A 22,648-nucleotide genomic window follows, 5' to 3' on the forward strand; every position below is an offset into this window, starting at 1 on the left:
GTCTCTAGAGTACATTATAGGGTGTAGCGAAATAGATTATTTTGGCGCATAAACGAATATTTTCTGTTACCCTCAAAGGGGACCCAGGAAGCATTTGTTTGGAATTCTAAAGCATACAAGCAAAAGGTTAAGTAAGCTATTCAACTTGATTCATATAGTTTATGAAATCTTTCAACGTTTTAGAAGAAATTATAAAGAAGAGTGCGGTAGATTCTGAATTACAGTTGGAGCTTAATATTTTTGTCCAAAGTTGAATGTTTGGAAAATACAATCTGTAGGGTTTTTTTTTTTATTTTGCATAAAAAATTTATTTTAAGTTTTCCTGTTCTCAGCTTCTCAACATCCCCTCACATTCTCTCAACAGGATGTAAATTTAAAGTTAAGTGAAATGCTATTTAAACGTGTTATTATCTCAGTTTATTGAGAGCGTGTTTCGCTAGCCGAGCGCACGTTTCGTTGTTATTTCGCGGTCACGCTAATAAACCTGTTAGAACACTTTGCATTTCACTATCTTGTCAGTAGATGGCTGCACCAGTCCAATACATTAGATTTGAACTTAGCATTTCAGTGGCCTGGTGATAGCCCAGACATTGGTAAAAAAATCAATTTAAATTATGAAAGAAAAGTGTAATAATTATTTGTCATTGCTAATAACTGTAATAATGTGCATTTAATTTTTTTAAATTAAGTGTGTGAATTTTCAGAACATTTTTGTTTTGCTGTGTTATTGTTTTTAAATTTTCATATGTAACTGTAACATTGACTAAAGAGTTTGTTGACCATGTGTTTTTTCGTTCACCACATGTGTTGGTGTTGGGTGTGCTCAAGGTGGACGTCTGTAATTTTTTTCTAGTGCTGTTCATGATTATGAATAAAAGTTTGCAATGAATTGAACTAATATCTGGTGACCCGTGTTTTATTAGGAATGCTAATGTTTTAGTTTGACTAAAATTGCAAACATGCCATTGGACAGTGAATCTGCATCTACTTCAAAACTTGAAGCTAGTAAAGTGAGTGTTAAGATACCGCCATTTTGGGTAGAGAAACCTGAAATGTGGTTTTTCACCGTAGAGGCACAGTTTAAAATCAGTGGAATTACTTCCGAAGACACAAGATTTAATTACCTGGTTGCACAACTTGAACCCAAATTTATAGAAAACATTTGGGACATTATTCGAGACGACACGCCAAAAAAATATTCAGCCGCTAAAGAAAGACTTCTGAGCACTTTTAAAGAAAGTGAAAACAAACGCATCAAGCGATTGCTAACTGGACTAGAATTGGGAGACCTAAAGCCCAGCCAGCTACTCCGAAAAATGCGTGCCCTTGGAGATGCTGATGATGTGTCTGAAAAAATTGTGAGAACTTTATGGATGGAGAAGCTGCCAGACCAAGTAAAAAACATTTTAATTGTTAGTGATGAAGGTACTGATAAGTTGGCCGCAATGGCCGATAAAATTCTTGAGATGAATCCCCGGATATAGCTTGCGAGTGTGGTCCAAGAAGCTGGCCCATATGATATGTTGCTAAAAAAAATTTCTTCACTTGAGCAACAAATTGCGACTCTGAGTGTTCAACACACGAGAGACAGACGACGAAATCGAAGCCATCAAAGAAATAGGAGTCGCAGCAGATCCCGCAAGCATTTTGACCCAGATGGAAAATACTGTTTTTTCCATTTCAAATTTGGAAAAAAAATGCTACCCTGATAAATGCAAACCTCCCTGCAGTTGGAAGCAGCCGGAAAACTGCAACTAGCAGTAGAATCTGCAACTAGCAAGAAACTGCAACTAGCAAGCCCTGCTGCTACTGGAAACATTAATTGCCGCAAATTTCGCCTTTTTATCAAAGACAGAAAAACAGGAATCAAATTTCTTATTGACAGTGGAGCAGATATCAGCTTGATTCCAGCTGATACGAAATCTAAAAGTACCTGCACTTCATACAAGCTATACGCAGCTAACGGAACTGAAATCCCAACGTTTGGAAATAAGGTGTTGACCGTGGACCTGGGACTACGTCGCCCATTCCAATGGCCATTTGTTGTAGCAAAAGTAAACAGAGGCATTTTAGGTGCCGATTTTCTGAATCAGTTTCGCTTACTGCTTGACATTCGCCAGAGAAAATTAATTGATGGTGTGACAAATATGTTTGTACATAGTGATGTAATGTCAGTAACTGAAAATACTGCGATTAGCACAGTGAGCAATTCTGTAAAATTCTCTGAGCTGTTGCGAAACCCTGGTATTACGAAGCCCAATTTATTGAACACCAAAGTGAAACATAAGGTCCAGCACTATATTGCTACAAAAGGACAGCCAGTTTACTCTCGTGCTCGGCAGCTTGATGCTAAGAAACTGAATTTGGCAAAACAAGAGTTTCAGTTCATGTTAGACAATGGTATAATCAGGCCATCTAAATCACAGTGGGCTAGTCCTCTGCATCTGGTTACAAAGAAAGATGGAACTTTAAGACCCTGTGGTGATTATAGACGTCTGAATGAGCAGACTATTCCGGACAGATACCCGATTCCTAGGATTGAGGATTTTCATTTAATCTTGAGTGGGAAAACAATTTTCTCAAAATTAGACCTATTCAAAGCATACTATCAAATACCCATAGCTGAGGAGGATAAACCAAAAACAGCCATTATTACACCATTTGGACTGTACGAGTTTAACGTTATGAGTTTTGGTCTCCGAAATGCTCCCTCAACCTTTCAAAGATTTGTACACGAGGTGTTTCGAGGGCTTGATTTCTGTTTTCCTTATCTTGATGATGTTTTAATCGCCTCGTCATCTGAGGATGAGCATAAAACACATCTGAGCTTAATTTTCGAAAGGCTTGATAAATATGGCCTATGCTTAAATGTGTCAAAGTCCGTATTTGGAGTTAAAGAAATTGAATTTTTGGGGTATCTCATTACGCCTTCTGGTTCGCAACCTCTGCCAAACAAAGTTAAAGCTATTCTTGATTATGAACTGCCATCCACTCTTCATGGCTTAAGAACGTTTTTAGGCATGGTAAATTTTTATAGGAGGTACTTGAAAGATGCAGCGCAGACCCAGGCCATGCTACATGAAATGCTTAAGGGAGCAAAGAAAAAAGATAAAAGTAAAGTACCTTGGACTGAAGAAAGCATAAAGCAATTTGAGAAGTGCAAAACTGACTTGGCTAATACTGCCCTCTTAAGTTATCCAAAGCCTGAATGTCCATTATCTCTGTGCACTGATGCCTCAGATTGGGCAATTGGTTCAGTTTTGCAACAGTATGAAGATGGTAACTGGAAACCAGTTGCATTTTATTCAACGAAGCTGAATGGGGCTCAAAGAAAATACAGTACATATGATCGTGAATTGCTTGGAATATATCTCTCTGTGAAGCAATTTAAATACATGCTGGAAGGACGAGATTTTCAAATTTTCACTGATCATAAACCACTGATTTTTGCATTCAAGCAAAAGAATGATAAAGCTTCACCTAGGCAACTGCGTCAGTTACAGTACATCTCCCAGTTTACTACAAATATACAGCACATTAGTGGAAAGAACAATATTGTAGCAGATACTCTCTCCAGAATTGAAGAGATATCTGTAATTGATTATGAAGAAATTGCAAAGGCACAACGGAATGACCCTGAGTTGAAAGAATTAATTGCAAGTAACACCTCATTAATTTTCAAGGAATATGTACTACAATCTAAAAATGTCCTATGGTGTGATACTTCAGCTAGCAATATTCGCCCATATGTACCTCAAAGTTTTCGCAAGAAAATTTTTCATCATATCCATAGTTTTGCACATCCTGGTGTCAGGTCCATTGTAAAACAGATAACTGCCAGATTTGTATGGCCCAGGATGAAGAAACAAGCAAGTGATTGGGCTAGAGCTTGTCTGCAGTGCCAGAAAGTTAAAGTAACAAGACACACCAAATCGACCTTTGGTACATATCAAGAACCTGATGCCAGATTTAGCATCATCCATATTGATTTGATTGGGCCTTTGCCACCATCTAATGGTAAAATTTACTGTCTAACATGCATTGATAGATTTTCCTGTTGGATGGAGGTAGTTCCATTAGAAGAGATCACTGCAGAACTGGTGAGTAAAGCTTTTTATGACCATTGGATGAGCAGATTTGGAGTGCCACAGTGTATTGTTACTGACCAAGGTCGCCAGTTTACCTCCCAAATGTTTAAAAATCTTGCTGCTATTTGTGGTGCTAAACTTCTGCATACAACGCCCTATCATCCCCAATGTAATGGGAAAATAGAGCGCTTTCACAGGACACTAAAGGCTGCAATAAAAGCTCACAATAATGTAAAATGGAGTGATATGCTACCCACTATTTTGTTGGGTTTAAGAGCTGCTATCAGAGATGGTACAAACTATTCTGTTGCTCAAATGGTATATGGTACCAATATCAGGCTTCCTGGTGAATTTTTTGAAAAACCCAGTGTCCACGTTGAACCTGACACATTTGTGTACAATCTGCAGCAGCAGATGACCCTAGTAAAGCCAATGAAGTCTGCAGATACATGTCAATCTTATCAAAAAGTTTTTGTACATAGAGATTTAAGGACCTGTACTCATGTGTTCGTTCGAGTTGATCGGGTGAAAAAACCACTAGAGCCTGCATATGATGGCCCATTTCTTGTAGCAGAAAGACATGATAAGTATTATTCTGTGCATATTAAAGGAAAAGATGTTAACATCTCTATTGATAGGCTGAAACCTGCTTACCTTATGAATGCAGATAGCATGCCAGAACTACCGAATCAGCTTCTTGACGACGATGTCAATGGTGGATCCTCAAAGGAAATGCATCATAGTAATTTCCCAACAAACACTCGTTGTGGTAGAGAAATAAAACTTCCTGTTAGGTTTCGAACTTAAAACTAAATCACAACTCTTATTTCTTGTTACTGCAAATATTATTATTCATGATCTACTTCCCCAATTAAGGCTAATGTCATATCGTATTTATCTCCTTCACAATAATGTATACTGATTTTATAATTTCTAATTTATGTATCTTCTGTAATATACCAGAGTCGTAGTGGTGTAGATATTGAGCAATATATTACTGTTCATGAATATATTCAGATATACTTTCCATATTGTTTTTACTGTTCTAGAAATTTTTGCTTCAAATTCTATATGCATGTAATAGCTGTAAGGGTTGGTATTATTGTGTTTTGGAATACTGTGTGTTTTTGCTTAGGCATAACATCTGCATTACCTCCTTAGAAGCTATCTTATAAAATACAATTATTGTTTCAGTTAGAATATTTCAGTGCTATATAGTGTAGTGCACATATATCTATGTATTATGAGATATGTCTTTTTCACTAATTTGTTAATGTTAGATTGCAGTATTGAAAATTAAGAATTTGAGCTGTATGTAAATAAGTAGTATTCTAATCATGTTGGTATTAGGCATATATGAGCTTTAGAGCAAATATAATTTCTATCCAGCTGCAGTTTAATGCAGTACTAATACCTGTTTTTCAGAAAACTAATAATTTTCAAAGAATATTAGTTGCTAAGGTGTATATTCAGGACAGTGTTGCATTGAGTCAGTCAGGAGTGAGTAAAATAAGAAAAGTGCATTTGGTGTTTAAAATACCTGCTATGAAATGTGAAAATTTTAGTAATACTGATCAGATTTTTATTGGTGTTAACTATTTTCATGTCACTGAAAGCATGTCATTGAATTGTTCAGTTAAGCCCAGATATGGAGTATGTATGTATATATTAACTTTGAGATATTATAATGAAATGTATAATGAATGTATAGAATATTGAATGTGGTATCTACAATTATGTGGATTTCCAGCATGGAACAAAAAAGATTAGTGATATATCTTGAAGTTCCAGCTACCTTAATTATTATTTGTATTTTAATTTGCTATAATCTTACAATTCAGAACCAGATGCAAGCTTAGAAATTCATTCTTTTATACGTGAAGTGCATTTTGATCATGAGATGTAGTGATCACGTTATTCGATTATTGACCTTACCAATGCAATTTAAGTATCGTAACTTAGTTACTGGTGAGGGAGTAATGTTAGAACACTTTGCATTTCACTATCTTGTCAGTAGATGGATGCACCAGTCCAATACATTGGATTTGAACTTAGCATTTCAGTGGCCTGGTGATAGCCCAGACATTGGTAAAAAAATCAATTTAAATTATGAAAGAAGAGTGTAATAATTATTTGTCATTGCTAATAACTGTAATAATGTGCATTTAATTTTTTTGAATTAAGTGTGTGAATTTTCAGAACATTTTTGTTTTGCTGTGTTATTGTTTTTAAATTTTCATATGTAACTGTAACATTGACTAAAGAGTTTGTTGACCATGTGTTTTTTCGTTCACCACATGTGTTGGTGTTGGGTGTGCTCAAGGTGGACGTCTGTAATTTTTTCTGTATAAGTTTTTAGTGCTGTTCATGATTATGAATAAAAGTTTGCAATGAGTTGAACTAATAAGCCTCTTGGCCTTATCAGTTTAGTATCACGCCGGTTAGATTTCTGTGAGTCCATCCCTTAGGCGTAATTCTGAAGTGCGTTCTTGCACTCGTTTATTTTTCAGATTTGATTTGTATTATAATCTACGTGTAGTTACTGCCGCAAGTGAACGGTGTTTTGTAACGCAAGGAGTCCGTTCTTTTCTGTTAAATTAGTTTAATTTAATAAAGTGTTATTTTGCACCCTTCTTCTGAGCTGGTATTTAATTCACGCCTGTGCGAGAATTCGCCAGGTTCATTGTAGGATCTAAACTAGTGTATGTAGAAAAGTAGAGATATATCTTACAAATCTACATCAGGAATGGACAAACTCCGGCCCGCCGAAAGGTTGTATCCGGCCCGCGGATATAATTTTAACCTCCTAGTTCGAGGCAAATTTAAAAGAAAATATATAGTTATATATTATACATCCATCTCCTTTTCTACTTTGTTTACATATTATTTTTTCTTTCTTTTTTTCAAAAGACTGAGGATCTACTTTCTCTATTTTTGTTCAACAAAACATAAATCGACGGAAATAGCAAGCACAGATAACTTTCAATCCGTAAAGTGTTAAACTCACAGCCAATTTCGAGATTTTCTTCAGTCCATGCAATCTGAATACTGTAATGTACTGTATTACACGAGAGTAAGGTGGCCCATCGCAAAGCTTTTAAACTAAAGCGTAATCTGTTTGCTGGGCAACTAGCTAAGAACGAATTGTCCCATTTCCCGAGGTTAAATTCAGGACTCTCAGTAAATGAAGAGAATTTAAGAATTATGAAGATGGTTTGAAAAAAGTGCATTTTTTTGTTCAAACGCAGATTTCAAGCTTTCAGTGCCATTCAAACAGAAATGTATATTTTTACTATGCCTTTAAACGTACAATGCGAAGCAGCGAGATCAGCTTTGCAGCTTGAATTAATTGATTGCAATCTAACAATCATCTCAAACAGTTGTTTCTAAATATGCCAAAGTTAGAGTTTTACAAATCATTATCGAAAGTAAATTTCTGAAAGTTAATACCTCACGCCCAGACTTTTTTTTTTCGATTTTTGGCCCGCGACCGAAAAAGTTTGCCCATCTCTGATTTACATGTCATCTGAAATCCAACAACTACTTTTAATAGGTAGTTTGTAAATAAAGTCTAATTTATACACAAACGTCATGGCTATTGTAAATACTACTCATTTTTATTATGTTATTCTCCTATACAATGGACACTGATAACTGTACATACTCATGTGCCCATCAGTTTTCATGCTTTGATTTGAAAATACTGTATCTGTCTTAGCATATTCTCTGATCGTATAGTATTTCCGATTCACAAATCTATGATTTAACAATTACAAAATTTTTAAAAGCAGCGTATGTTTAGAATTCCCGACAGAGCGCTAAGTGTTGCCGTACTTTTTTTATATTCGCTATATTATTTCTGAAAAAAGCAGAAGATTATGTGGCCAGACTCCTGAAATAGTTATCATAAAAAGAAAAAAAAAAAAAGAAAAAATAAAAAAATAAAGCTACGTAATGATTTTAATGAGTACAGGGAGTGTAATTTCCTGGAAATATTCGGTATTTATAATTAGAAATCTTATGATTTTTAATACTTTATCTTAAATAAATCATATTAAAAAATGAAAAAAAATATTAAGAACTGTGTTTATAGATTTTAAATAGCTTAGTTTATTATTCCGTAACTTTCCAGATTAAATCTTCTTATTCTGCATGAGAAATTGCCACGTTTTGAATTAAAAAATTAGAAGAAATTTTTTAAGTTCATAGTGTTTTGTTTTTAAATTGACACATGATGCTAAGTTTGTAGAATTAGTTCTTAGAAGAGGAAATGTTTAGTTCTTTTCTATTTTTCTTCTTTGCAAAACGTTTCATTCTGATCTTACATATAAAATAAATTATTCTGTACTTTGAAGCTATTTTGGAATTTAAAGGTATTCTTCTATTTTGAGCGAGTTCTATTGAAATGTCATCTTTAATGGTCAAAAACTGGAAGTGCTTTAAAATTATGATCTCGATAAGGGAAAGAATTGACTCGAGGGTGTTTGGCGTTTATCCAGGAGCAACTTCGAACAATTGGAAATTCGTTAACTTTATCGCGCGCCTAAAATTTCATCTATTATTTCTGTTCTATGTTCATCATTTTGCTCATAGTTTGGTTTATTTAATTATGGAAAAGCACACTAGGGCTATTTGCCTAAGGGGAGGGATGCCTTCGTGGAGGATTTTCTAGGGGAAACTGGCTCGTATACACGTTATACATGGGGAAAACCACGAAAACGCCCATGCAGCCAGCCCGTTCGCGGGATTCGAACCTCGGACCGAACTACCAGTGTTCAGCGATTTTACCGTTCGGCCGCTGGTGGGCCTTTTTTTTTTTCGCTCATAGAGTCGGTTGTAAAAGAGAAAAATAAAACAATTGAATCTAAAATAAAACAGCTGATAAAGTCAACACTCATTAGTTTGGCTTGCGGTAAAAATGTTGTCATAATAGCAGATGACGTTCTTTCGTAGCACGTAGTTTGCCACAGCACAAATCTAAATATTAAATACTAATGAACTTCGATTTTGTCTCTTGTTATTACGATAGTGCCTTTATAACCTTCAAAACCTCCTGTAAAACAAAGAATAATACCAAAAGCTAAGCGTAAGGCGATATTTGTGAAACACATACATATAAAGTTTAGTCAATAACGTCGATAGTTTTTTTTTCGAACGATAAAAAAAAAAAAAAAAAAAAAAAAAAAAAAAAAAAAAAAAACTATCAGGGTTGCATGAAGTAATAATAAATAATATTGTAATGTTATTGTGCCTCGTTTATGCTGCTCTTTTTATTTCTTTTTTTGGTTCTTTTCTGTTTCGCCGCCGCAAATCTCGCCAAGCAGACTTTATTGGCGACAACATACAGTATACGCATAAAAAATGTTAACAAATGTTAGTTCTAAGGATTTTGTTATTTTGAAGGCATAAACATTTTAATATCGTTTGAAATTTTGTAAAAAACCAATAAATAAAGACAATACATTTGTAAAAAGACATTAATTTAAGAATGTACTATGCTTTCACGGTCAACATCCTGATTCGCCGGCTCATATCACGTTACACCAAGTGATCTCATCTCACGTAAACTACGCTACAAAAATCTAATTCTCTTAGTTATTATCTACATTAATTTCAAGTTAAATCTTAATTCGGAATACAAGTGTAAATGCAAGAATTATTTCTATTCGTAAGAATAGCTTACTCAGAAATTATGTAAGACTGCAGTGCCTTACTTCGCTAGTGCATTCTTATTAAGAATTGATGAATTTAACTCTTGACTTTGCCTTTTCTACATTTTCGCTTTCGGGTGAGCGGTGTGATTGCATCCTAATTAACTTAATTACCACGAATGGCCTTAGGGCATAAAATGCTGGTAAAAATTCTATGTAATTGGTATATTAGCACCAAATGGTCTTAGGGTATAAAATTTAACTATCTTTTGTAAAAATTCTATGTAGTTATATGCCAGTATTGAAAGAAACAATCAATCTGATTAGAAATGGCTGCGATTTGTTTTGAAAATGAGATGTAAAAGGTTACCAGCGAGGATATTCCGTTTGACATCAGTTGCACCATTATTGGGGACTTAATCGCCTGCGCCGGCAAAACGGAAAAGTACCCTTTTTTGTTTATATGTTTAAAAAATAATATACGATAACTCTAAATGTATAGTCGAGCAACGAAAATTTATTTTAAGTGTACTGAATAATATTATTTTATTTTATAATTATAGTATGATTCAAGAAGGCTAACTTCCGGATTCTTTTACAAACATTTCGTAGTAGAGATTACCAAATTCAACAGAAGTTCATTCCACATGTTGAAAAGTGTATTTTAGATTAATCAAAGTTTACGAAGTGATAGGAGATTCATGATATTACACGAATCCAAACATGTATATATTACACCCTAAACAGGTGCTAATATCATTAAAACATGGAGTATTTAGACCAATAAGTGTATTCATTGATTGTTTACAAAGTCTCCTGCCAGTATCAGCAGTATATCAAGAGTCGATCGTTGGATTGTGCATGATGCGGTACATTTAAAGGTTAAAGTGAGTGAGTGAGTGAGTGCACTATGATGGCTTCCGACCACGGACATGAACCGAACGGAATTATATACCATCACAGCTGGAAAAACTCTAAAATAGCAGAGTTAAATATTACATATAATAAGAGTGTCTATAGACCGCAGGCACCAAGAGTTATTCTGGTTATCTGCTTTAAAGTCTGAACATTTGAAACATAATATTATTCACGATTGTTTCTGCTTACGCAGTGCCTTGAGATTTTCTCTATTTTACCAAGTGCTACTCTGTTTTTGAGTGTGTTAGGCGCCCACATTGGCTAGGTACAGTCCGCCGGTTTCTTCAAGTGACAGGTTCTCTTGTATGTGTACAATGAAAGTAATAATGGTCCGTGTCGCCTTCCTCTCCGCATTCGCAGAAAGGAGTATCCCTAAGCCTGAATCTGTTGAGGTATACTGAGAATGTTCCATGACCCGTCAAGAACTGTTTTATGCTAGCACAGTGTGTCCTTATTTCCATGTTAACTTTTCGCAGTAAGCGATATGTCCTTCGTTCTACATCTTCCTCTGTTCATATACTTTGTCAATTTTGTAGCAGACTTGTCGAAATTGTTCGCTTAATATGAGAACAAGGAAGTTTAGTTTGTATTTCTAGTATATCTGTGCAGTTGGCTGCCTACTTGGCCAGTAGGTCAGCGACTTCATTGCCTTGAATCCCTGTATGAGCGGGAACTCATTTTAAAGTCGGTCTTTGTGAGATAGGCATTGCCAGAAGCTGTTTCTGAATTCGGTATACCAAACGCCATCGGCTGTTTTGACCTGTGATAGCCGCCTGACTTGATGCCGAATCGCGGAATATGGAGAATTTGTGCTGTTGACATGCGTTCGCATACCTAATTGCAGCACTGATAGCTAGAAGCTCTGCTTGGTATACCGAGTTATTCAAGCCTAGTTTCCTCTTCCACTCAAATGTTACAATACCTTTTTACAGTCTGCAGAAGGCGCTGCCTGTGCTGTTCTCCGTTTTGGAGCCATCTGTGAAAAGGTTATTACTGTTGCTTTGAATTGGTTGGTCGTTTACGCTGATACCGTCGGAGAGATTAAAAGCAGCTGGAAAGTTATTGCAGATGTTTTGCTCCTCGTACTCTAAGTGGTGATAACTATGAGTCCAGAGTGTTGACGTTTGATCCAGCCTGGTAACACTTACGACAGCTGCTTACCTTTCAACTATCAAATCTATGGAAGGAATTTCTGCCAGTTGTTGTAGGGCTAGTGTTGACGCGGTACGGTAAGCCCTGCATACTTGAAGTAGTTGCTCTCTCTGAATAGAGAGCAGGGATCTTCTCATGTGAGAGGTAAGTTCATCACCCCAGGTTGCCACTTCGTAAGTTATTACTCTTTCTGTAATGGTTCTATGTCAAATTTTTAGTAGCTTAGATGAGATACCCCATTTATGTGAAGTCATGCTTCTCATGTTGTTGCTTAAATGCTATTTCGAGTCTTAAGATTCCTGAGATGTGGCATCCAGGAAAGTCTTTTGTCGAGTATTAACTCATGATATTTCAATTGGGGAAAACATTTTACCGGAATCCCATGGAGTTTAACACTTGAGTTGCGTCTAAGCTGCCTGCTGCATCCTATGAGTAAAGCTTTACTTTTCCGTGCTGAAATCTGAAGCTTATGATCTCTAACCCATTGAGAGAATAGATCAAGATAGTACTGAGATCTCATTTCGAGAAGGCTCCTTCCTGCCACAACTAGCATAAAAATGTTCGCATAGGCTACAATTCGACTACGCTATCGAACTGATGAAATGCCGAGTTTGCCACTATATTCCGCAGGGTTGGTCCAAGGCATGACCGCTGTGGGCACTTGAAGGTACTAGCGAAGCATAGTAATAATGGCTATGGAGCAGGCCATATTGTGCAGCAACCAAAGTCTTATATGGCATGCTCAGTTGAGTTGCCTATTCAGAATCCATATTGGTTGGGGTCCAGGGCGTTGGTCTTTGCAGAAAGAAGTCCAGTCTGGAAAGAATTACTTTTTCCAATACCTTACCGAGCGCTGGCAGTAGAGAGACTGGCCTATAAGATGAAGGTTCTGCCGGAGTTTTGCCAGATTTTACAAATAACGCCACTTCTGACAACTTCATATTTTTAGCAAAGTGCTGATGTTTCCAGCAAGCTGAAATGACCGCGCGAAGAATAGTTTTGGGAATTCCAACTGTATCTCTCTAATGATGATATTATCAATACCATCTGGGCTTGGAGCGTTTTTGGGTGCCAGAGTACGTATGATGTTATCCGCTTCCATTTGCGTAGGAGGGAGTTTGTCTCTTCTGGTAACTTGGCGAAATTAAATAACTGTAGGTTTTTCTCGCTTCCTCTTGCTCCTCTAAGTGATCCTCTTCATCATCATCAGGGAAAACTGCATTTATGATCGCACTCATCACTTCGATGTTGGATGAGGCAGTGTTATTCACCATAGGCGTAAGGGTCGTAGGACAAAACACCTTGTCACATGTTATCTTTTGGGCAGGTCCAAAGGCTTCGGTGACATTACTACAGTTGGTTCTCCATGAGATTTGTAGAGACATTAGGTATTTTTGGAAGCAGGTAAGATGAAAAATTACTTCTTCGCCGAGAATTGAACCACGGACCTCTGGAATACCGGCCCAGCGTGCAGAACCACTACAGCACGAAAGGAAGATGGGAGAAATACCTCATATACTCCCCCTTTTAAAGGGCGACTGGGGATTTTAGGGGACCCAATCGCCAAATCATGGGTGTGGAAAATTCTCATCCAACACCCTTTCAGTTCGGGCGCCACTGTAGAGACATTAGGAATTGCAAGCCGGGGAGATGAAAAATTAGCAACTGCCTTCGCCGGGAATCGAATCACGGACCTTTGGAACACCGGCCCAGCGTGCAGAACCACTACACCACGAAGGCACGCTAGGAAGGCGGGAGAGATACCGTATAGATTAAGTTGGCCTCTTTAATTTTTCTTTTATATAAAGCTATGACTCTGTTATATGTTATCATTTTGAGTTGCCGTATGCATGGGTCTACCGTGGATTGTGCTTTTCTACGAAGTGACCGCACTGTGCTTATCTCTGTGTTAAGCTCTGGGGACCACCAGGATATGGAGTGCCTTGCCTTTAGAGATTTCAAACGATAAGCTTTGTGAGCGGCCTGCACTATTTTTGTAACTAGTAAGTCGTAGTGATTATCTAAAAAGTTTCTGCCCTGGCAGTTGTTGAAATCTTTGTAAGGTTTCTCTACATGCGTTCGAATGTGTTCCCGTAAAACGGAATATCCTCCAAATGCCGTCTTGAATTTTTTCTTTATAGTCTATAGGAGTATCCAATCTGTAAGTAATAGTTTTGTGATCACTGAGTGAAGGCAGGTCACTCACTGTCCAGTCTTGTATATATAGAGTTGTATTGGGAGCTGATAGTGTCAGATCTGGTCACTCTCGAACTCTAGATGTTTCAAAGTTAGGCGTGAGTCCTGAGCGTTGATGACAATGAAATGCTGACTGTCCAAAAATTCTAGTACCGTAATTCCCCTTCGATTCTCCGAGTCAGCACCCCATAGTTGACTGGTGGAGTTAAAGTCTCCTGCTATGATACAGTGTGATGCCCCAGTTAGAAGGTTAGAATTAAGTTCTTCTAATAGGGAGGTAATATCTTCACTCGGGGGTAGATACACAGCAATAATATCAATGCTGCAATTAGTAGTTGTCTAGTCTGATGGAGACTGTATGCTGTGTGACTTAGGAGAGGGGAGAGAGGGTTACTGTAAATAATCGCAACTAGCTGATTCTTTGAGAGAAACGATCGCCTATGTTTTGGAACACGGGGAATCGCTCCGTTGTAAACGTAGGACTCATGAAAGATTTCGACATTAGCAGCAGTATGTGCCATTACTTACAGCGTGTTTATGGTTGCTGCATAGCACTTATGCAAATTACACTTTAAAAATCGAAGACCTGCTATATCTTTACTTAGTGTCATCTTGGATTAGTTCTGAGCAGCGGTCGTTCTCAGGCTCTTGAAATGGTCTCCATACACTGGCCAGGAGCTTGAAGTAGCTGGATGATCTGTGTTGAAATAGGTCCCCTTTTCAGAATTACTATTGCAGCAATTGGTGCAACTCACGTTTTCTGAGCTACACTCCTGCGTCAAGATAAACTATATTCACAGCATGTGAGCATGACACCGAGGTTTCTGTATCATTAGTATCAGTTTCCTGACAACTAGCTAGCTGATAATAAAGCAAAAATCCTGAATACCTGGTTCCAACAGCTTATGAATAGTAGCAGATATGTATCTAGAGGTGCATTGTTCTTTAATAAAGCGCGGTTACTGCTTCCTTCCTTCGTCGGATTTTTATGGTTGAAGAAAATTGGTTCCTTTAAGACAAAAGGACATGAAAGGCTTAATGAACCACTGAATCAAATCTCCAAACCTTATCTCATTTCATGTTGGGCTGCCAAGACTGTAATGCATTATGAGATTTTGTCACATGGCCAAAAAATTAATTGTTATAAGCTGAACAAATGTCAGCGTGAAAGTATATCTGATGATAATTGCAGCAATTATCAAGAAATAAAATCTTGAATTAATAATAATAACATCAAAATAACTTGACTACTTAATAGCTAAACGCAGTGTCCCAAGGTCTTATTCCAGATCTGTATTTCTTACCTGTCTTTTACAATCGTGTTTTTATTAAAATTGTTTTAAGAAGAAAATGCAGGAATGAAATATTTTTTTTTTTGGTATTCGTTTCCAAAATTTCTGTGATACTGATGAAATATGGAGAATAGGGGTAAAAACCTTCACTGAGAAAAATAAACGAAAGAATATAATTTGCAGGTGAAAATATGTTATTTAAAAATTATGATCAAAAAATGAAATGAAACGTTTGCCTTTTAAATATAGCTGTTTATTCCTGGAGAATAGAGAAGAGTAATTAGACGACAGTTGGAAACACAAAATGATAGAGGAGAATTAAAGTTATCTTTTGCACATAAACTGCAGTATTTTGTCATGTGTAGATATAAAGATTGAATGAGAGCTTTATTCTAAAACAAAATTTTATTTGAATATATATATATATATATGAAGAGGAATGGGTACAACGAAAGCCATAAAAGCATCTGGGATAAAAGTCTGAAGATTTGCCCGGCTAAATATGTGGCACAGAACAGGAATTCGAATGGGAACAAACAGCTTCAGGCATCGTCATAGCAGCATGATTTTCAGATATTACACGATGCACATTCGTATTCTTGTCCAATTTCTGCTTCCTTTTCAATAGAGAATAAATAGTTCATGTTTTGTTGAAGGTTATTTATGAGCATGCAGTTACACTTTTATTATCGAAATCACTGGTGGTAGGATGGAAGGCGACATTGTAATTGATTGTGTGACATAGCGGGATGCTAAATGATTTGTTTAACTCTGTTTAATTTAAAATTCATTCAAAAGCTGCTTTTAGAAATATTGCTAGATAAGAACATTACTTTGCTATTTCTTTAATTAATATTTGTGTTAGTTTAAATGGATTTTTAATGCGATGGTATGGAAAATTACGATATGAAAAAGAAGTTTTGACTTATAAATGAATTTTTACGTTCTTTCTTAAAAAAATAGAAACCACTTTGCTTTTACTTTAAGTAATATAGTTTCGTTTACCTTTTATCAGAAATCTGCTGATAGCAGATGTATGACGAATATAAATTATTCTGACATTTTATGATTAATGTAAAATTTTAACTTTTTAGACGTTTTTGATAGCTTTTGGCTTCATTAGGCAAAAGATAATAAAATAATAATAATAACTCTCTCAAAATGTTTCAATAAAATTTTAATGGTAAATTTTGATATGGTCGCTATTAGAATGGAGTTTGCTAATGGATAATTTACATATCTAGTATTCCAAATACGACGCATTATTTTATATAAAAGTGTGGGAAAGGAATTCTGAGAAAGTTACTTTTAAAATGCATTATTTCTCCCAATTATACAGCACATCTTGGGATTTCAGGGTTTAATGAAATACTATAAATGAATTTATCCACAGAACTAAAAATAAAATAATAAAAATCTATACATTTAACGGCAAAAATGATTAATGCAATAGGCTGAAGCTGATTGGCTATTATTGCTAACTTTAGAAAAGCTTGAAAGAGATTCTCAACACAAAGATCTAGTCATCAAAATTGGGATTAATTTCAAAATCTCTTAAAAGTTCTCTAACTCATAAATTAAAACTATCAGATATATCAGATTATATATATGGTAGTAACATAAACACACACACACACACACACACACATATATATATATATATATATGTTTATGTTAGTACCATTCTATGAATATGAAATCTAATTTAGATATAAATGTAAAGGAGCATTTTGATTAAAAATTAAAATTTTTTATTTAGGTATAATGGAAGGAATATTTTTTAAAATTTACGTGCCCTCCATCCTATTTGTCTCACCAGTTTCTGAAGATCTTTGGTCCAGAAATGTCTAATGTTCAATAAAATGCCTGACTTTCACACAGTAACGTAATTTCTAAGTGTCTATCCAAAAGCTCATTTACGTTTTTATGTATTTATTTACTTTGATTAGTGACGTAGCATATATTTCAAGCATTTAGAACTAATTAAAATGTTAGTTTATTCAGAAGTAAAAAATTATTAAAAAATTCTTAATACAAAGAAACAGTTAACTAAGTTTATTGACTTGTAACCATGTGAAATCAGCATACTTTAAAAATAAAACCAGAGAAGCTAAATCGCTAAGAAGCTTCTACTAGCTTTGTACTAGTATGCAGTATATAGGCTTCAGCATATATTGATATGTAAACGTAATAATCTGCTTTTAACTTCAACAAGAGTTATTTCAACGTTTCAAAAATATTTTCATCAGATTAATTTTGCCCTAAATGTACTAACTGCAAATTTGTAATGTCTCTGAAATCACATATGCATATTAATAATGCTTTACATAATTTAACGAAATTTAAATGTATGGAGTTTATTAAAGTTTCTGAAGAAAAGTCCAAGTAATTTCTAGTTCATTGATTATGATATTTTGTTATCATGTTATAGAAGAAGTTGAGAAAGAGAGCATAGAAAAACTCACTTTTATGCGTTGACATCAAGCTAACAAAAATTTTCTTTGGATTTTTAATATACAACCATTCTATTTACATCGAAGTTCTTCATTCCAGATCTGGAATTTGATAACTTATTTTTGACAGTAAACTTGTACTAATGCTCAAGCTCAGTAAATTGTAACATAAATTAATGTCATTGACCTTACATAACAATTCAAGGCGCTATGGCAGGACGATAGCAGTCAGAAAATTAATAAGATTCTCTTTCTTTACAGATATAACTCTTCACTTCAGCAACTTAAATTAACCACCACATAGATTCTTGTGAAAGGAATTCTTTTTTAAATTAGCAACAGCATTTTTCTGATTTAATACTTCTAAATTAAAAGACATATTAAAATGTGATCCATCCTGTCGTACTTACTGTATTCATACTCTAATTTTGTACGTAATAAAAAATTAAAATTTTACAGAAATAAAGAATAATCCAAATTCAAGATATTTATCAGTTAAAGTTTTTTTTGATTTTGAAAAAAAAAAAAAAAAAAAAAATCATAATTAGAGCGAAGGTCAGGCATTCTTTACAGTGGACATTATTTCAATGACAGTCAAAGTCTGCACTGATCTAAAGTTAGCTCCGTTTCATTACCGGAGAGAGCGCTCATATCTCTGTTGAGATTCATTCTGCCATTCTTCTTGCGAAATGAACGTCTCAAGCTTTGCTGTGATCGTGTTTCTTGGGTGTAATCGTAAGTCACACCGCCAATGATGCCTCCCAATACAGGAGCGACCCAGTACACCTGAAATAAAATGAAAAAAAAGTAAATAATAATAATAAAAAACTGAAAATTTTCAGATTTTATATTACGCCAAAATGGGCTTTTCTTTCAATTACACACACATACACCTTTCGAGAGCATTTGGGCTAAAGTCACTTTGGGCTAAAAATATTAAAAAGCAGTATATTTTTAGAATTTCAGACAGACAGAATCGCGCGCGCTGGAGATAAAAATATTTTATTCCTCATAATGTAGCCGCCGTTCGCTTTAAAATCACCGAGTTTTTAATCAAAAATTCGTTCAAGTTTTAGAAAATACGAAACAGGTAATTAAGCAAATCTGAAATTCAAAACTCGGGCTTCCAGGTTCTCCTTGTTCGGGTGGAGGACAACGCCATTCAAAATTTGATGGCTCTAGGTATTGTTGTTTTTCATAGTAAGAGAAACATACATACATTCATGCAGATTCCTTATTATTTAATTTCTCTAAATGTAACACATGCTGTTTCGAGACTAATAGACCTTCTGGGCTAATGCCTCTTTGGGCTAAAAGTCTAGGAATTGAAATAGACATTTAAATTTACACTTTTTAAGGCATCATGAAACCATAGATAAGAGGATATTTTTGATGTAGCTGAAAGTAAAAGGCAAGATATCTTCAAAGAATCATAAACAGTCATATTCTGCCTACTGTTTCAAAGAAAGACGAGTTCATGTTTAGTATATATATATATATTTGTTAAGAATAGAATTAAAAGGACATTGAAATTATTAATTTTAAAATGCAAATACTTTGTGAATAGTTTAAAATTTACTAAATGTGAACATTTTATATGTATAATAATTTTAATAATGATAAAAAAACAACCATTAAAAACCGTAATATATTCTGCGAGTTAAAACAGATTTGGATGAAGATTTGATAATACTTCTGAAAATCTTACTTTGTTGGGTAAGCGACCATGTTATATTAATACTTCAGAATTTTGTTTTCGTAGAATACTGGAATTTTAGGTACTCTTCTGTTGTCGGGACTGGATTCAGAAATGTATGTAGTATGTACGCTCGTGTGTATGCATGTACATGCGTATATGTTCGCATGTATGCATACACATTCATATTTACGTACATATATACATGCATACGAACATACATTTCTGAATCCGGTTCCGATAACAGAAGAGTGCCCAATTTTGTTTTCATCGAATGAAATTTGTTTTCTTCGAAGAAATCTAAAACAATTATCACTCTTTTTACTTTAGTAAGCATTTGAATGCACAATGCAGAATCAAACTGTTGTCCAGCTTTCATATAATGATTAATCGTTAAATGTAAAATCTACTTTTTTGAGATAGTCAATGAAAAGATTTGTAAGTAAAATGCCTTCAGTTTATAAGGATTAAAATATCGAGAGCTTGAAGGCAGGTTTGTTTTTCAGCAGAGAAATTTTTATAGCATTCACCATGAAGGGATCGAGATCTTGACAAGAAATTACACGATAAGCCTTAGATCTGAGTCCAGATCAAAGAGTTCCATGCATGCCTATTTAACTGTAGATATTCAAACGTTTATTAAACTGGAAGCATCCTTACTCACTTGAAACTACTTACAGGAATAGTATCAGAATAAATTTTAGTGTTTTAAACTGTTTGAGTGATATTCTTAACTGATTAAATTAATATTTTACGTTGTTGAGATGAAATGTTAAATTTATTATTAAAGTTTAAAATCTTTGTATTAGAAATATTGATCCATTTAGATAAGGTACCGGATGATAAAAAAGGTCAGTATAAATTTGAAATCTTAATAAATCACAGAATAATGTAGATAGAGAGGTAAAAATTGACACACATACTTAGAATAACATGGGGTTTTATTAGAAAAGCAATAATCTGATCAGAAAAGCAATAATTAGCAGAGCAAATTAAGACAATGCAAAGATGATGTTCTTTACAGGAAATGCTCAATATATTCACCATCATTCCTCAACAATAGCTGTAGTCGAGGAATAATGTTGTGAACAGCACTGTAAAGCATGTCCGGAGTTATGGTGAGGCATTGGCGTCGGATGTTGTCTTTCAGCATCCCTAGAGATGTCGGTCGATCACGATACACTTGCAACTTAGGGTAACCCTAAAGCCAATAATCGCCCAGACTGAGGTCTGGGGACCTGGGAGGCCAAACATGACGAAAGTGGCGGCAGAGCACACGATCATCACCAAACAACGCGTGCAAGAGATTTTTCACGTGTCTAGCAATATGGGGTGGAGCGCCATCCTGCATAAAAATCGTACGTTCCAGCAGGTGTTTATCAGCCAGGCTGGGGACGATGCGATTCTGTAACATATCGGCGTACCTCTCACCCGTGACGGTAGCAGTTACAAAACTAAAATCACGCATTTCCTCGAAGAAAAAAGGCCCGATAACAGTAGATGTGATAAATCCAATCCATACCGTGACTTTCTCGTCGTGCAATGGAGTTTCCACGACAGTTCTAGGATTTTCGGTAGCTCAAATTCTGCAGTTGTGGGCGTTGACAGACCTTCGGAGCGTGAAATGAGCTTCATCGGTCCACAACACGTTACTCAACCAATTGTCATCTTCCACCATCTTTTGAAACGCCCACACCGCAAATGCCATCCGCTTCACTAAATCGCCAGGTAACAGTTCATGATGTCGAGGGATTTTGTAAGGATAGCATCGGAGGGTACGCCTAAGTGCCAACCAAACAGTAGTGTATGGAATGCCGGTGCGACGTGCGACTGCACGAGCACTGACTTCCCCGTGCATAAACGAACCCGCTACAGTCTCCATTGTCTCAGCAGCATTACGCCTTGTGCTCGGTCGCCCACTACGGGGTCTATCTTGTAAACAACCCGTGGCCTCGAACTTCGAAATCATTCTCGCCACACCTGCATTTGTCAACGGACCTTTACCCGTTCGAATCCCCTTCCTATGACGAAAGGATCGTAACGCTGAACTAGCACATTCCCCATTCTGATAATACAGCTTCACTAAAAACGCCTTTTCAGATAATGTCAACATGCTGCGACTGCTGGTGCATCTGATTCTCTCTCTCATTACAGCTCCTTTTATACACGATTTTCATGCGCAGTCACTGACTTTTGCTGTCCAGCGCCATCTGTCGGACATTTTTTGAACTTTTTTTTGGTTCTAATAAAACCCCATGTCATTCTAAGTATGTGTATCAATTTTTACCTCTCTATCTACATTAATCCGTGATTTATTAAGTTTTCAAATTTATACTGACTTTTTGATCACCCGGTATATTGAAACTGTATCAGATAATTATTAATATCAGATGAAGCTCAGAAGAAAAAGAAAAATATTTTCAACAAATTAAAAAGGCATTTACGAAAAAACTTTATAATCAACGAAAATTCATGTTAAAACTAGTATGAAAAATTAATTTTTATTAGAAATTCATTCATTGGTAAATTAGTTGAACATAATACAAAATAACATTGTTTAAAATCTGTATACAGAATTGTTACAAATGATTCATTGGGTTTTGAACTCCTATAATTTGTAAGTTATGGATTGCTTATGTTCTTGATATTCCGCTATCACAAAAAGAAATATTTTATGTGCTTAGGTTCTTGAGTGTAAATGCTTTTGTGATACATTTAATAAGAAGTCTGAATTATATTTTCAAAATGGCGAGTTTACCGCGGAAGCATTTTGTATTTTAACAATACGCAAAGTTTTTATCAATTCTTACTATACAATGTATGTTTCGAGGGCAGTAAGATGCAAATCCACTAAGTCTCAGCGCATTCTATGATGGTATTGACAGGTCATAGAGAATGGTTGTCTGTGTAAACAAACATGAGCTGCGGATGATCAAGCTTTCAAATGAAATAGCGTCAGAAATTTAGAGATATTTCATGCGTAGACCACAAAAATTAATGAATCGCACGAGCTAAGAATTTGGTATTACGCAGCTGCGTAAGGTTTTGTGATGGCGATATCAACTAAAACAATATTGTTTGTAGATGTTTAAACGTTTAAAACCAGATCATTACATCAAACATCACATATCATGAGATCTGTATTTGCAGGCAAGAAGCATTGTGAGACGACAATCAAAGCGACGTTTTACTTCTAACAAAT

The 22,648-nt window shown here is 35.5% G+C and overlaps 1 protein-coding gene across 1 annotated transcript in view; it reads right to left on the reverse strand.

The window, feature by feature from the left end:
* Positions 1 to 15,528: 15,528 nt before the first annotated feature.
* The window catches only part of LOC118179337 (lens fiber major intrinsic protein-like), a 97,174-nt gene continuing 90,054 nt past the window's right edge, over positions 15,529 to 22,648 (reverse strand). The window contains exon 3 of the mRNA XM_085817116.1: positions 15,529 to 18,536. Coding sequence (XP_085673242.1) covers positions 18,345 to 18,536 — 192 coding nt within the window. The 3' untranslated portion in view covers positions 15,529 to 18,344. The remainder of the gene's footprint in view (positions 18,537 to 22,648) is intronic.

Source organism: Stegodyphus dumicola, chromosome 5, assembly GCF_044657685.1.
Source record: "Stegodyphus dumicola isolate Sdum_Otavi_A_Nest chromosome 5, ASM4465768v1".
NCBI classification, from domain to species: domain Eukaryota; kingdom Metazoa; phylum Arthropoda; class Arachnida; order Araneae; family Eresidae; genus Stegodyphus; species Stegodyphus dumicola.